The sequence below is a fragment of the Maylandia zebra genome, linkage group LG7 (genome assembly GCF_041146795.1).
Source record: "Maylandia zebra isolate NMK-2024a linkage group LG7, Mzebra_GT3a, whole genome shotgun sequence".
In the NCBI taxonomy this organism is placed as follows: Eukaryota; Metazoa; Chordata; class Actinopteri; order Cichliformes; family Cichlidae; genus Maylandia; species Maylandia zebra.
In genome coordinates this window covers 36,430,679-36,445,441 of record NC_135173.1, presented here as the reverse complement: position 1 = coordinate 36,445,441, position 14,763 = coordinate 36,430,679, and the positions used below count along the sequence as shown (strand labels likewise).

Genomic DNA, 14,763 nt, shown 5'->3' with positions numbered 1-14,763 from the left:
CACAAATATGGAAACACTGACGACGACGACGCATAAATACATCAACAATAAGGTCACTTTAATGTTTTAATTCTTTTCTAAAAGTTTTGCTCCTATGTATTCTTTGTGAAAATATATACATTTGCATAGCTGTTTACATTGCTGTCCTTTATGATAGTGCACTGTGGTCTTAATTTTGACAGTTTAACAAGGGCAGGCTTTAATTACAAATTTTCAATAAAGCAACAGTAGCAAGCTGTTTTTGTGTTGTTTTGGACGCTTAAATTAGCATCCACTGAATATTAATTCATTTTTTTTTCTTTTTTCTTTTCATGATATCCTGACAGACATTGTTTTAATACGGAAAACATGTTTTAACAGCTTTTGCTTTGGACAGCTGACAGTGACTGCTATGCTACTGGTGTCAGTGGGAAAGGTTAGTAATTAGAATTTCACAGACATGAGGCCGTGTATGCTGCAGGTAAATCTGTGACTCATTTTAATGACTAAATACCATAACAGAGATTAATTTTCTGCATTTTTGGGCCTCACCAGATTACACACTTAAGGAAACTATTTTGGTTTGACCAAAATTCTTGCAACTATGTGCAATAAGTTTTTGTTGCCTTTCGTTGCTCTGAAGACTGGGATAGATCTGGGATCACTCAGTGAGGTGATACACTTATGGTATGGTTTGAAACTCCTACGTCGCCTTGTTCTTGAGTTATCACACTCACAAACTTGGGTGTTCAAAGAGTCATTATTTGCAAACCTTATCAAATCTTAGAGTGACTGCAGTCTGTCTGAGTCGGACTGAAAATGTTTAAAGACAGAAAGGCTGAGGGCAACTATTTGCAATCATTTGCCAAATATAAAAAAATTGAATACAATAACTGGCAATCACAGATTTTTCCTAGTCACAACAAGAAGGTTTCTGTCCTATTTTTTCCTCTTGTGTGAGCGATCCACATGTGAAAGATTATTTGTGACTAGGGCTGGGCCATATTATACCGTTCACGGTAATACCGGTATAATGTTAGGCAACGATAGGAAAATGAAATATCGCGATAGAATGGGAGTAAAACGCGCATGCGCAGTGCCTTTGTTTTCATACGCACATGGCCGATTGTTGAGTGAAACAGATGAACCAGAATTGGTTTGTAAAAATGGTGCAACTTCCGTGATGTGGAACTGGTTTGGTGTTTGTCCGTCAGATACACGACAAAGCACATTTTTTTGCAGAACATGCAAGCGGCCGTTGTTATTGTCATATTTGTCGGACTAAGATGCTCTTAAATCTGGGAGTAATCTGGGTCCTAAACTCCGTATGCTTCAGGTCAAACAACACTGCAGCATCACTTAGAGTTAAAAACTGTCTAAATTCTTTCATCTTTAATAAAACGATCAGCATGCTGCTTTACCAGGTGTAACTATAAAGTTTAACTTCCAGGCATCCATGAAAACAAAATGTATTACATTTAACGGAGTTAGAAGTTAGCAGGAAGCTAGCGGAAGTTAGCTCGCTAGTTTCGCTAGTTACCCAAGCATGATATTGCATGTTCTGACTGAGAGATTTCTGAAAAAAATCAAACGTACAGCTCTGCTATCACTTCCAACATAAATGAAGACAGGAAACTAAACAGCAGTGACGTTTGTAGGGTTACTGAAGTTGGGCTAGCTGGTATATAATGATGTGCTACGTGATCGCTAGCGACACAGCTATGTTAGCATAACATACACAGTGAAGCTGGAGGACGAACACTAACACTTTTCCACTTATAAAAGTTAACGTGAAGGTTCTTCATGGTTAGAGACAAATGCAATCGCATGGCAGGATGCTGTAAACGGACCAAACTTCAGTCAGGAGAACAACTGAGATAATCCATCCACAATACGAGGTTAGTCATTAATATACTGCAACAACATGGGAATAGAGCCGCTGCCAGAGAATTCAACATTAATGAATCAATGGTACAGAAGTGGAGGAAGCAAGAAGAATGAGTTTAATAAAGTTTGATTTATCTGACTGCTTTGTTTCGCTTAATGTGCCTTATAATCCCGTGCACCTTATGGTCCGAAAAATGCGTACTGCACACTGCAGTTTAATGTTGCAAAGCACCTCTTTTTAACTTCAGTGGATATTATACATGGTTATGCTCAGGATATGTCAGCCCATTTCTACTGGAAATGCCTTTTGGTTAAAGTTTCAGCAAGGAATTTGCATTTGCACTGTTACATTTTTATAAAGCTTTAATGTACATAAAAACCAGCTTCTTGTTTAAGTGAAAATAAATGGAAGGTTGTCTTTTTGCGCTAGTAATGTTGTGGAGTTGTATTTTGTCTCGCATCAATTATATCGTCGGTTATATCGTTATCGCAAATTTTCAAATATATATCGTGATAAATATTTTTGGCCATATCGCCCTGCTCTATTTGTGACTGTGTATTTTCCTCTTCTCTTGCGGGTTTCTTGACCTCTTCCTCAACCTTTTGAGACAGTGTTTGGCATTTGGCCCTGGAGGCAAAGCCAGGTGTGCGGTGGAGCATCACCCTAAATCAGCAAAGGCCTCATGGAGACATATTGTACCAGGGAGAAAAACAAGCTTTTTTTTTTTTTTAGAGCTGTTACTTATTTAGTTATTTATTTATACATCTGAGCCCTGGATTCAAGTGTAAATGTGCTTGTAATAGAAGTGCCACTGCTTTGTTTTTATTCAGGTGTTTCTTAATGAGAAACTTCCACTCCACATGCTAAGCACTAGGCACCAAAACAAAGAAAATGGGGGAAATTGGGGCAAGAGGAAAAAACAGTTTGAGTGCTGAAAAATCCAGTTTGATGGTTTCACAGATAAGAAGTGGCTCCCAAGTAGAAAACACATATGAAAAATAAAAACAAACAGAAAAGGGGTGAAAAAAAAATTTCATTCTTATTTTCTTTTTGATAAAAGTTCTTTTTTTGTGGTTGCTAACAGCAATCAAGATATGCTATGCTGAGTGTGTATACCCGTGTGGGCCTTTTAATAGGAGTCTGGCCAATTGGCTGGTTGACGGGCATGAGATGAAGGGCTCAGGGGAGGAGATGTCCAGCCCTCTGTTGCCATGCCACAAAGAATACACAAATCTGTCTGCAATCCAACCAAAGCTATGCACTCAAAGGATCAATGCTGTACTACCTGAGAATAAAATGGTCAGTCTAAGCCCAGTTTTTGTTTAATAGTGTAAAAATAAATAAATAAATAAAATTGCCGCACCATTTAGTCTGTCATATTTGTAGTTTTACTTCTGTTTATTTCTCTTGTTTCCTCTGGGATTTTCTCATTTCTCTAATTTGTGCCTCCCCATCTCATCTGTCCTCATACTCCTGCCTGTGACCCAGAAATTACTCTTAGCGCATATTGAATGGGGGCTTGCTGGAGAAGCTATAATCGGGGAAGCACAGGTGCATCCTTTGTGTTTTCACCCTTGAGGCATAAAAGAGGCACGGCACACAGCTGGAATATACAAGCCTATCATCTACAAAGTATTTCTTTGCATTAAGTTCATCTGCTTGATACTTTATCCCTTTCACAGCTAATGGGTGCATGGTAAACAGAGATATATATGATATCAGTACATTGTGGCACATGAGAAGAATTTTTATCTGAGATCATAAAACACAGTAATAAGCTATGAAAAAAAGAGAACAGATTGACTCAATACACACATCGTATTTAAGAGACATCGTTTTAAAATTATGGATCCTAATTAAGAATGTCTGAGTTTGTTAATTGACCGTTATCTCGACTCTATTCATGTCTCCTCCTCGCCTCATCTGCTTGCATCTCTGGTAGGAAGGACTGAGGCGTAGAGGAGCAGGAGAGGAAAAGAATCAAGTTTGTACAAAGTGAAAAATGAGAAGATAAAGAAGTGTTTTTCTACATGTCCCTTTACCTTAATGGGTGGCTGTAACTCAGGAAATGGAGGAGGTCATGTATTGTTTGGAAGGCTGGTGGTTCGATCCCTGGCTTTTCCAGTCTGCAGTATCCTTGGGCAAGTTACTGAACCCTGAGTTGCTCTCAGATGTGTTTACTTGAGTGTGAATGTTAGTTAGTGGAAAAAAAGTATTTTTATGAATGTGTGTTAACGGGTGAAGGCATGATAAATAAAGTGCTTTGAGTGCTCAGGTAGAGTAGAAAAGCCCAATTTAAGGACCAGTCCATTTACCCTTTACCTTCTTCTCGATTGCTTTGATTGAACAATTTTTGTTCTTTGGAAGTAATTTCCAGGTTATTAAAGCCTGGATTTCCTCTGAAAACTGAAAACAGCACATCTTGTTTCAGCACAGCACAGTATGCGCTGCCCCCCCATGGTGAAGAAAAATAGAGATATCAGTCTTTTTAAGGAATGGTCAACCGGTTTACTGGTAGCAGTAAATATGTATAGAAGAAAAGTGGTGAATTGGAAAACTCCATCTGTTGTTTGCAGATTCACTGAAACATCTCTCAAAGGAAATGTCATAACTGGTCAGAGATTTCCTGTTTGAGACGACAGAAACAGCAGATGTGAAAGGCAAATCCGATTCTTCTAAGAATATGTGCTGGCCCATTGGTTAGAAAGATCGCTGTGCTGATGCACCATGGCCCCACATGGCTGCTTGGCAGCTTTAATGTACACCATTAAATACCCACCACCTGTTTTATGTCTGACCCTCTGATCTGACCTCGTTGTAGGACTAGCATGTGGCACAAATGATTTTCTGCTAAATTAGCTATCACTTCATGGTGGTGCTGAGTTACACTCACTCTGATCATGACCAAGTAGTTATTGTTAACTAGTGACCAACAGGATAGTGTTTCCTGAACGTTTAAGTGTTTGGTAGTTTTTCAGGAGGTTGTTCATTAAACTGTTGATCTAAACTTGTTCTTTCTTTTTTTTTAATGCTTAATGTGACAAGTTTGTAGAGAGAGGCAGATCCCAATGAGAATCCACAGAACACTTGCATGAAAGACTCAGTCACTAGTTTGCTCCAGTCCATAAAGAAAACCATCCATCCATTCGCTTCCGCTTATCCTTTTCAGGGTCGCGGGGGGTGCTGGAGCCAATCCCAGCTGTCATAGGGCGAGAGGCGGGGCACACCCTGGACAGGTCGCCAGTCTGTCGCAGGTCTAACACACAGGGACAGACAACTATTCGCATTCACATTCACTCCCGCATTCACACCTATGGGCAATTTAGAGTTTCCAACTGAGTCCATTGGAGAAGTCCATGTACGGTAAAAGTCCATTTACCCCGCATTCACACCTATAGTGAATGCAGTCAATGGTCAATTAACCTATCCCCACAAAGTGCATGTCTTTGGACTGTGGGAGGAAGCCGGAGTACCCAGGGAGAACCCACGCAAACACGGGGAGAAACTCCACACAGAAAGACCCTGCACTCAGGACCTTCTTGCTGTGAGGCAACAGTGCTAACCACCGTGCTGAGAAAACCATGATGCATCATATTTCTTTTCACTATAAGGGAGACTATAATGTACAAAATAAGACTTGAAACCTAAAGCACATCTATACTGGCTTCACTTGACCACAAAGCTTTTTTATAGTGAAGTGTTGGTTGTAATGCATTAGTTTAGCAGTTCAGGTAAACAAAGGGATCCACAGCAATATTTGTTTCTGTTTCTTTTCCTCTTTTAAGGGCTGTTGCATAATTTTTGAGTGCACATGTGTTGCTTAGCTAGAGAGACAGCAGAAAGGATAACCTTTATGTGCTGGAGGCATTTGTATTATTTTGAATTTTTGTTAGTGGAAAGGACAAAAATAACATCATCGTGTAAATTTCCAACTGTGCCTGGTTGATATGTGTCTGTCACCTGGGAAGAGCTCTAATTTCAGATGCTTCTGCTGGCTGCGCACAGCAGCTCCACAAAGTGGTCCAATGGCGTGATTTTTACAGGGCTGGCCTTAGACGATGGCACAGCTTCGCTATTTTGCTTCTGCAGAGCAAATTGCTGTAGAGAAAATACTCAGTTTTTGACTGCAAGGTCGAAGTGGCTTTCGGACTCATAATATACTTTTTTTGTGCAATTACAAATCTGGAACTATTGCTTATGTTATTTTTTTAAAATTGCTGATAATCAGAGAATGGCAGACAGGCAGACTTTACACAGGCTTCCTCATTACCTATATGTACTAGGGGTGCAACGATATTCGTATCGATATTGAACCGTTCGATGCAGTGCTTTCGGTTCGGTACGCATATGTATCGAACAATACAACATTTGTAATTTATTTTATCAACTTTCCTTCCGACGATGCTGTCTGTGTTGAGCGCTCAGTGAATCTGCGTTCGACTACTCCGCCTAGGCTGCACTGTCGAGCGCAGATCCACTGAGCGCTCAACACAGACAGCATAGTCAGAAGGAAGAGCGCAGGGCAAGCTAGCAAGACACATGGACCTCCCCCACCCTCATTCAGATCTGGCGTTTGGAATTATTTTGGTTTTCATGTGACGTATGACCCTGAAGGTAAGCGAGTCATGGACTAAAGTAAAACAGTATGTTGGATGTGCCATGCAATGCTCAATTACATGGGTGGGAGCTAGTGTGTTAGCGCAGTTAGCTCGTTAACGTGTTGGCTGTCTAGCCCCACACACGGGGCGATCGGCGGTAGCTCGTTAACGGAGATTTGCCGTGTTGTGGCGTTAAGGTCATTTCAACGAGATTAACCTGAAAGCACTAGTGGGAACACAACGAATATGACTGCACATTTACACCGACATCATCCTAGTGCAAAGACAAAAACAACAAGCATGCTACTAACTTTAGCCGAGTCATTTAGACAGCTGTTAGCACATGATTCTCCTTATGCTGCTGAGAATATAGCCCAGAAGAAGCGGATAGTATAGCTTTTATTTTGGAAAGAGACATTTCTCTGTAATAAACTCTCTTTTCCAAAGATGAGTGATTCCTCAATCAGATACAGGGCTTGCAATATCGCTAGCCCGACGTCCTGGAGCTAGCGATTTTTTTCAGTCGGGCTACCAAAATCTATCTCTGCCCTGCCCGTCGGGCTATTGTAGGAAGGAAAAATATATGTCAATGCTTTTGCATTCTTTCAGAAATGTAGCTGGGTAATTATGTCATTGGCATCTGTGAGCCACTGTCAATATGTGACATATTGAAATCGCGTTTGAATTTGCGCTTGTTTTTTTGCTTTCACTTTGCAATCGTGCGAACTGTGTATAGAGAGCGACAGCACTGATCTGTGAGTGATGATAATTTGCGCACCAATTCCTCTGACATCGTCTTATTAATCGTTAGCTTACTATGCAAACATGACAAGTGAAATCTCCCGCAGCTTAAACATGTGAGAGGTTGATTGCGCAGAGAATCGCTGAGCTTATGTGAGTGCGTGTGTAAAAGCAGCAGGATATATATATTTTAGTCCTGCTGAGCCAAATAAGACAGGTCAGGGTGAAGAAGTGACAGCCAAAGAAAAGCTTACCACAAAACGGAGAAGTTATGACAAATGAGACTATAAGGCAAAAAGAAAGTGCAGCTTTATGGTTTCATGGACAAAATAATTTCTGTGGCTGCAATATGATGAGCTAAATAACCAGGGCTGCACATAAGTGGTCCGCAGGTGTGCATTCGCTGTCAAAATAAAAAACACGCACAAGGGTTAGGGTTAAATTTAAAAACTGTACTTTTGAGTTAAAATATAAATTTATAATTTTAATAAATGAAAAATTAAAAAGGCATGAACATTTTTTTTGTATCGAAAAAATATCGAACCGTGACACCAAAGTATCGAACCGAACCGAACCGTGAATTTTGTGTATCGTTGCACCCCTAATATGTACATATAACAATAATGTTAATGATAACGAAAAACAGCAATATTCAGATGAGCAGAGTGAGAACTCGACAGAACTGAAAAGTAAAATCACCCTGATATTCAGTGTTACTCCCTTGACTGTAATGCTGTAATATTTACTATTAACCCTTAAACACATAATTTCCTCTCAGTGCATGTTTTTTTTTGTCAGACTTGAAAAAACTGAATATTTATCTTGCTCCGTACATAATTTGGACTGTTTTAAGCTCGGCCAGGTCAATAAATTTAAGTGTGTTTAATTTAAGAGTAAGTTAGATGGTGGATTGAAGCCAGTTCTATTAATGACTTTAATTGCTCATTTACAATGTAAATCAAGACTGTGCTGTGAAAATGTATCCAGGTGACATATCGAGAAATGTTTTTGGAAAAGGTATTTTAGAAAAATTAAATAATTGTCTCCAGTCATTAATAAATCCAGTTCTGTGAATATATGACTCACATTAAGTCTTCATGATATGTTTGTGGGGTGGTTAAAAGGATGGCTACACTTTAGTTTAGCCAAACCTTAGCCAACTCCTTTAAGCCAACCCTTTACTCTGCTCCTGGGTGCAAATGCACATAAAAAGCAATGACTCACTTTGGTTTCAAGTAAAACAACTTAGTTTTGTTACTGACCAACAAAGTAACATTACAAGACACTGCTGGACGTTAAATGGTAAATGGGACTGATACTCATATAGTGCCTTTTGACTCATTTGAGGAATCAAAGCGTTTCTACTGTAAGTGTCATTCACCCAATCACACACAGCAACATGGGGTTTAGCATCTTGCCCAAGGATACTTCAGCATATGGACTGGAGTATGGATCGATCCACCAATATTTACAGTTTAACTGCTACTCATGTGCTCCTCCTTATATTGTACAATTGATGTCATGCATATATGTACGTATATGTACATACTAGAATTTCTAAAAACTTAAAAATATCAGTATTTAATGTCACAGGGAAAAACTGAGTCCACATCATTGTAATTTGTAGGTACTCAGTAGATAAATATAACAAGGCAACTAAGACGAATGACAAGAACACAGCACTGTGAGAGAACAAGAGGAGGCGGTGCTATGCTGGCAGTTGGTGTGTGTGTGTGTGTGTGTGTGTGTCTGCATGTTAGCTTGCTGTTGGAGCATAACTGGCATCAGCCCATTAATACTGTGAAAAATAAGTGATGACAGCTTAGAATATTCAGAACTGACATACAATGAAAAAATCATTAGATTTTGATAACATCAGTTTGCAATTCCATTTGTGGTCATCAACTACAAAGATCGACTGAGGCACACATCTGCTCTCCAAATCACTTGCCCTCTTCAAATTTTGGGAGAAAAAAAAAAGAAAAAAAATGAAACCAAAAGGGAAAATATATTTTCTATATTTGTGTCTTCATGGCAGGTTCAAATTCAAATTTTTTATTTGTCACGTACACAGTCATACACAGTACGATATGTAGTGAAATGCTTGGACAACTGCTCGTGACCTAAAGAAAACAAAAAAGGAAAAGGCTATGAATAAGATAGGAAATAAATATGAAAAATTAAAAAGGGTAAATTTAACTAGGAAGGAATAAAATATAAATTAAGGTTAAAAATGAAATAACTGTACAACACAAATTAGAATGAAGGGTAAATTTAACTGGGAAGAATAAGATAAAATATATAAATTAAAGTTGAAAATAAAATAACTGTACAACAAAATACACAATATAGAACTATATAAGAATGTATGAAGAAATCTAAATATAAATAAATATATACACAATAACAGCAACTGTACAAGTATTAACCGGAAATGAAGAATATAGTGACCAGTGTTGTGCAAAACCAAAGTCCAGAAAGTCCAGTGTGTGTGTAAGAACCATATGTGTGGGTCAGTACTGTGTGGTGGTGTGATTGAGAGACCGTATCGCCTGCGGGAAGAAGCTCCTCCTCAGTCTCTCTGTGTTGGTCTTCAGGGAGCGGAATCGCTTTCCTGACCTCAACAGAGAGAACAGTCTGTTGTTGGGATGGCTGAGGTCCTTCACGATCTTCCTGGCCTTGGTCCAGCACCGCCTGCTGTAGATTGAGTGCAGGTCAGGGAGCTCGGAGCGGATGGTGCGCTCAGCTGACCGCACAACCCTCTCTAGAGCTCGTCTGTCCTGCATGGTGCTGTTCCCGAACCAGGTTGAGATGTTTCCCGCCAGGATGCTCTCTATGGTGCACGAGTAAAAGTTCCTGAGCACCTTGGAGGGCAGTTGGAAGTCTCTCAAGCGTCTGAGGTGGTAGAGACGCTGTCGGGCCTTTTTCACCACAGTGTTGATGTGACAGGACCATGACAGGTCCTGCGTGATGTGAACTCCGAGGTATTTGAAGCTGTCCACTCTCTCCACTGGGCACTCGTTGATGACGGGGGTCTGGTAGTTCCTCTCCTGCTTAGTGCTGAAGTCCACTATCAGCTCCTTTGTCTTACTGACGTTTAGAAGGAGGTTGTTCCTCTGGCACCAGTTCTCCAGATTCCTAATCTCCTTCAGGTAGGCCGTCTCGTTGTTATCAGAGATCAGGCCCACCACGACGGTGTCGTCAGCAAACTTGATGATGGTGGTGGAGCTGGTAGTGGCCACACAGTCATATGTGTACAAAGAGTACAGCAGGGGGCTCAGAACACACCCCTGGGGGGCTCCAGTGCTGAGAGTGGTGGAGGCTGAGACATGTCCGCCCATCCTTACTGCCTGTGGTCTGCCAGTTAGGAAGTTGGAGATCCACTGACACATAGATGAGCTGAGTCCCAGATGCTCCAGCTTGGTGGTGAGTGTGGAGGGAATTATGGTGTTCCTCCTGCTAATGTCAGTTTTCAACGCTCGACAGCAAATAAGCTACTCAGCCGAAACACATTAAACAGCATGTACAAGTCACTCGGGTCTGTTGAGATGCTGCCGGGCTTCTTGCGCCTCAGCACCACTAACAACATGCTGTCTGCCCGTGACATGTAAGTTACAGTGCGAGTTTGATTACTTTCTCTCTCATTCCTCCTGGTGTATCAGCAGCAGACAAACACAGGAACAAGAATGACTTGAGCTGGCCTTTTCAGCCTTAGATGGTTATGTGCATTTATCTGGCATGCCTCCTATCCTGATGCAATAATAATATTGTTTACAATAATATTTTGAAATTCGAGTCAGGTCAGTGCATTTGAAAACAAGAGATCAATGCTAAAAGAGTAATAATAAAACAATACAACACATTCAAGTTATAGTTATGAAAAAAATAATCAGAGCTCTGTCTGGTTTAAAAGACAAGTTGTAAAAATTAGTTTTATAACAGTCCGAAGATTTTGCAGCAACTACTGTAAAAGAGACGATATCCTTTATATTTAAATCTGTACAATAGGACATCAAGGATTACCTGCTCAGCAGATAACAGTGAGTAACGTTTAAAGATCAGCGAGGTAGGTGCCAACCCATGTAATGACTTAAAAACGAACAATAAAATCTTAAAATCTAACATGGGTGAAATGCAGTGTTGTTTGCGAATACCAGGTCAGAGTCCCACAGCAGCCTTTTAGACGAGCTGCAGTCGAGCAAGAAACAACTGACTGACACCTGAATAGAGACTATTGCAGAAGTCACGCCGAGATGAAATGAAGGCATGAATAACCTTTTAGAAAGTCTCTGAAGCAGAGAAACGGTTTCACCTTCACAAGTATCACTAAGTTGAAAGAAGCTAACTTTGACAGCAGCATTTATTTGTTCATCAAAAGAAAAAAAATACTGCAGAGGATCAATCCCATGTTAAAGGGTTTTTTTTTGGATCCTTAAAGGATCGACATTGTCAGGTCAAGGCTTTCCAAACGATGTTTCTGATCGTTTAAATTAGGAACACCTAATGGCATCCAGAAACAAGCCACAATAATGTAATACAGCTGTTAAAAGAAAAGCATTATGCATATATATTTTTTAACCCAGTGGTTTATCTGATGGCAAACCGAGCAGAGCCTGAGCTCAGCAGAGGAAGCTGCAGATGTAGCCTGCAGGTACTTTTGCATTTGTAATGAACAATCTCGAACAGACCATATAAAGAAGCTATTTCCTCATATCGCAAAATCAATACAGTGAGATGCACTGTAAAGCAATATAATGAGACTTTTGGCATACAGCAAGTGTTTTTGGCATGAAAACCGTGTGGGGGAGGAGCATACTAAAATGATTTCAAATAGCTAGCTAATCTTCTCATGTGAATTCCAAAGTATAAGTAGCTATGCCGCAAGACATAAGTTAGATAAACAATGTAAAACAATGTAGTGAGAGAAAAATGAAATTGAAGCAATACCTTCAGTCCTCCACACTCTGCTGCTGACCCTTGGTCCACTCCAGTGATGTAAATACCCAAAGCGTATTCCGCTCCCCCTCGGATCATCAGACCCAGAGACCGGCCATCATCTAAAACCAGGTTGACCTATTTAACACAAAGAGAGAAACCAATAAAACAGGACGAATAAGGGTATAAATATCTGAAGTATAATATAAATATCAACATTTTAAATGACACTGCAGTCTCGATTGTTTTCCTTGACGGGCTGCCAGATTTGCTCATGGTGTCGGGCTGCTCACATTGAAATGAAGTTGTGAAACACAATCCATGGAGCAAATGACAGCCCTGCTCTGAGATGGCATTTGAGAGCAAGGAGATGAAGAATTTCAGGAACTACTTAGATGCGGTGAGTCAGCACCATTAATGGGGGAGTCAGAATCTGTTTTGATTAGAGGAACGGCTCTCTGAATTGGTCAATCAGTTGGTTCACAAGGCTCATCCGTGTCATTTCCTCTGATAAGCAGCATGGACAATATCGGACACAGTTTGAATTCAAATAAACCACCACAGGAATTGTTGGGGGACTACAAGATATCTCTGCTACACCACCCAATTAAAGTGCTTCTGCAGGGAGTGAGTGATTTGTAGACGATGTACTGTGCATGACTAATCCGGTGCTTCCCTTAAATTTGTTTTCAAAAGATATTCCACTAGAACCACAGCGTCTATTCGGTTTGTGGCCTAATGAAAAAAAATGTGGTCTCTGATAAAATATGGCCATTACCAATGTTATCCTTGCGCACTAAAATAATTGTGCTTAAGGGCACCTTGTGTGCATCACTCAGATGCCACTGGCTTGGCAACACAGTAGTACACTACGAGAAAAGAGCAGGTCAATGAATCCGACTAAACCAACTAAACCAACTAACTAAAACACTGACGTGAATTTAAACCAATTCAAATAAATAAGGTCAATAAGGTAAAAACTTGTTGGCATATTTTTTTAACCAATAAATACAATTCAGTTTGTTTATATTCTTGGATACTATTGTCAGATTTTATTCTACAAAGTTAGGAAAGCAATGTTTAAGTCAAATCTGATTTTGCCTCACACATGCAGAGAGGAGATGCTATGTTATAAAGAAGTATAAATGTAATAAATGTAAATGTGTCTGTTTTCTTATACTTTCAAAACTAGAAACATTAGAAGACAGTATTTATGTGTTTCCTTGTTTGTCATGTATACTGTCACAGTACATGCTTATCTTAACCAAAGTTTTAAATACTGAGGTCAGTGTGTGTACAAGCAATCAAAAAATCCCAAACTTCAGACTGTTGTAAATGTTTATTTTAGATATTTTCCCTATTTTTTTTTTAAACAGTATGATGTAACTGAAGGGGGTATGCTTAATATATCATGTAACCTCAGGCATTTTAAGATAAATAGAGATTATCCTCGAGTCCTTGAGTAAAATTATGGACCTGGAAATGAGCATAATAGTTCCCCTTTAAAACAGGCATGGCACTTTTACCCCAGGTTATATATAGTACTGCAGCTGTAGATATTAACCACCCAGCTGCTGCCAAATGACTTGGTTAGCAGAAGAGTTTGAAAGACTTAGGTGGTCCTATTTGCAGTGTGTGCAAGTGTAATGATGGGTTCATTCGACTGTTAAACCACTTTATTGTAAACTGTCAGGAATTCTAGCAGGGCATTGTTTAGTGCCTCTGGGTCATCTCATCAAGACTTTCCTTCAACTCCACAGCTATTTGCATTGGCCCTTGAGCCTCTAGCTCACTTAATTAAGTAATCTTCTAATGTCAAAGGCATCTCTTATTTTATGACACACAACATTATATGCTAATGATTTTCAAATGTGATTCTACCCCAAAACAACAATAAAAAGATATTAGGAAAAAAAAAAAAAACATCCTAGGCCCATTGTTTGCTCCATCCCCCCCCTTTCTACTACTTTATACCAGAGCACTAAGCCATGCTTTTTAATTAACAGTTGGTCAAGCTTACCCAGCTTAAACTTCAAAATACTCTGGTTTCTCTATAATTGCCATTGGGGCTACTTGGATGAACCTAGCATTTGTAGAATATCTACATTTGGAAAGCAAAGAAACAACATCAAATTTTACTCTGTCCACATGGGGAGGCTCAGTATTGCTTAGCTATGCCAGACTATAAATTGTACTTTTCTCCATCACAATGAGGCTCTTGATTACTTGGTTTGATCAGAGTGCAGCTGTCTCTTGCCAGATTTGAAACGAGGGATCAGTTGCACACTGGCGGCTACAAGATGGCACATATGCTAATATCTGTATTAAACAATGTCACTTTCATCCAAGTGATATACCCCTTGGCAAAGACTTGACATCTGACGCAGAGGTTTTACTTTCATTCAGAGCATATTGCACTGTGGTCCTCCTTTTTAATAACAGCTATCTGCCTATCGGCGATAAGCGAGCCACCTTTGCTCACTTCTAGGAATATGCAGGCATTCATGTTTTCTGTGACATTTATGCAGGACATGGAGCATAGTTTTAATTACCAGATTCATTCTGCTTTTTCTGGCACAATATAGCAACTATTGGTGCACACTATATTCCCCAGCATCACTT

General features: G+C 39.8%; 1 protein-coding gene across 5 annotated transcripts in view; it reads right to left on the bottom strand.

Annotated features, from left to right (window-relative positions):
• The window catches only part of whrna (whirlin a), a 232,820-nt gene that overhangs the window by 110,852 nt on the left and 107,205 nt on the right, over window positions 1-14,763 (bottom strand). For all 5 annotated transcript variants that reach the window (XM_076886312.1, XM_076886310.1, XM_076886309.1 and 2 more), the window contains exon 3: window positions 12,154-12,279. In XM_076886312.1, the coding sequence (XP_076742427.1) occupies window positions 12,154-12,279 (126 nt within the window). The remainder of the gene's footprint in view (window positions 1-12,153; window positions 12,280-14,763) is intronic.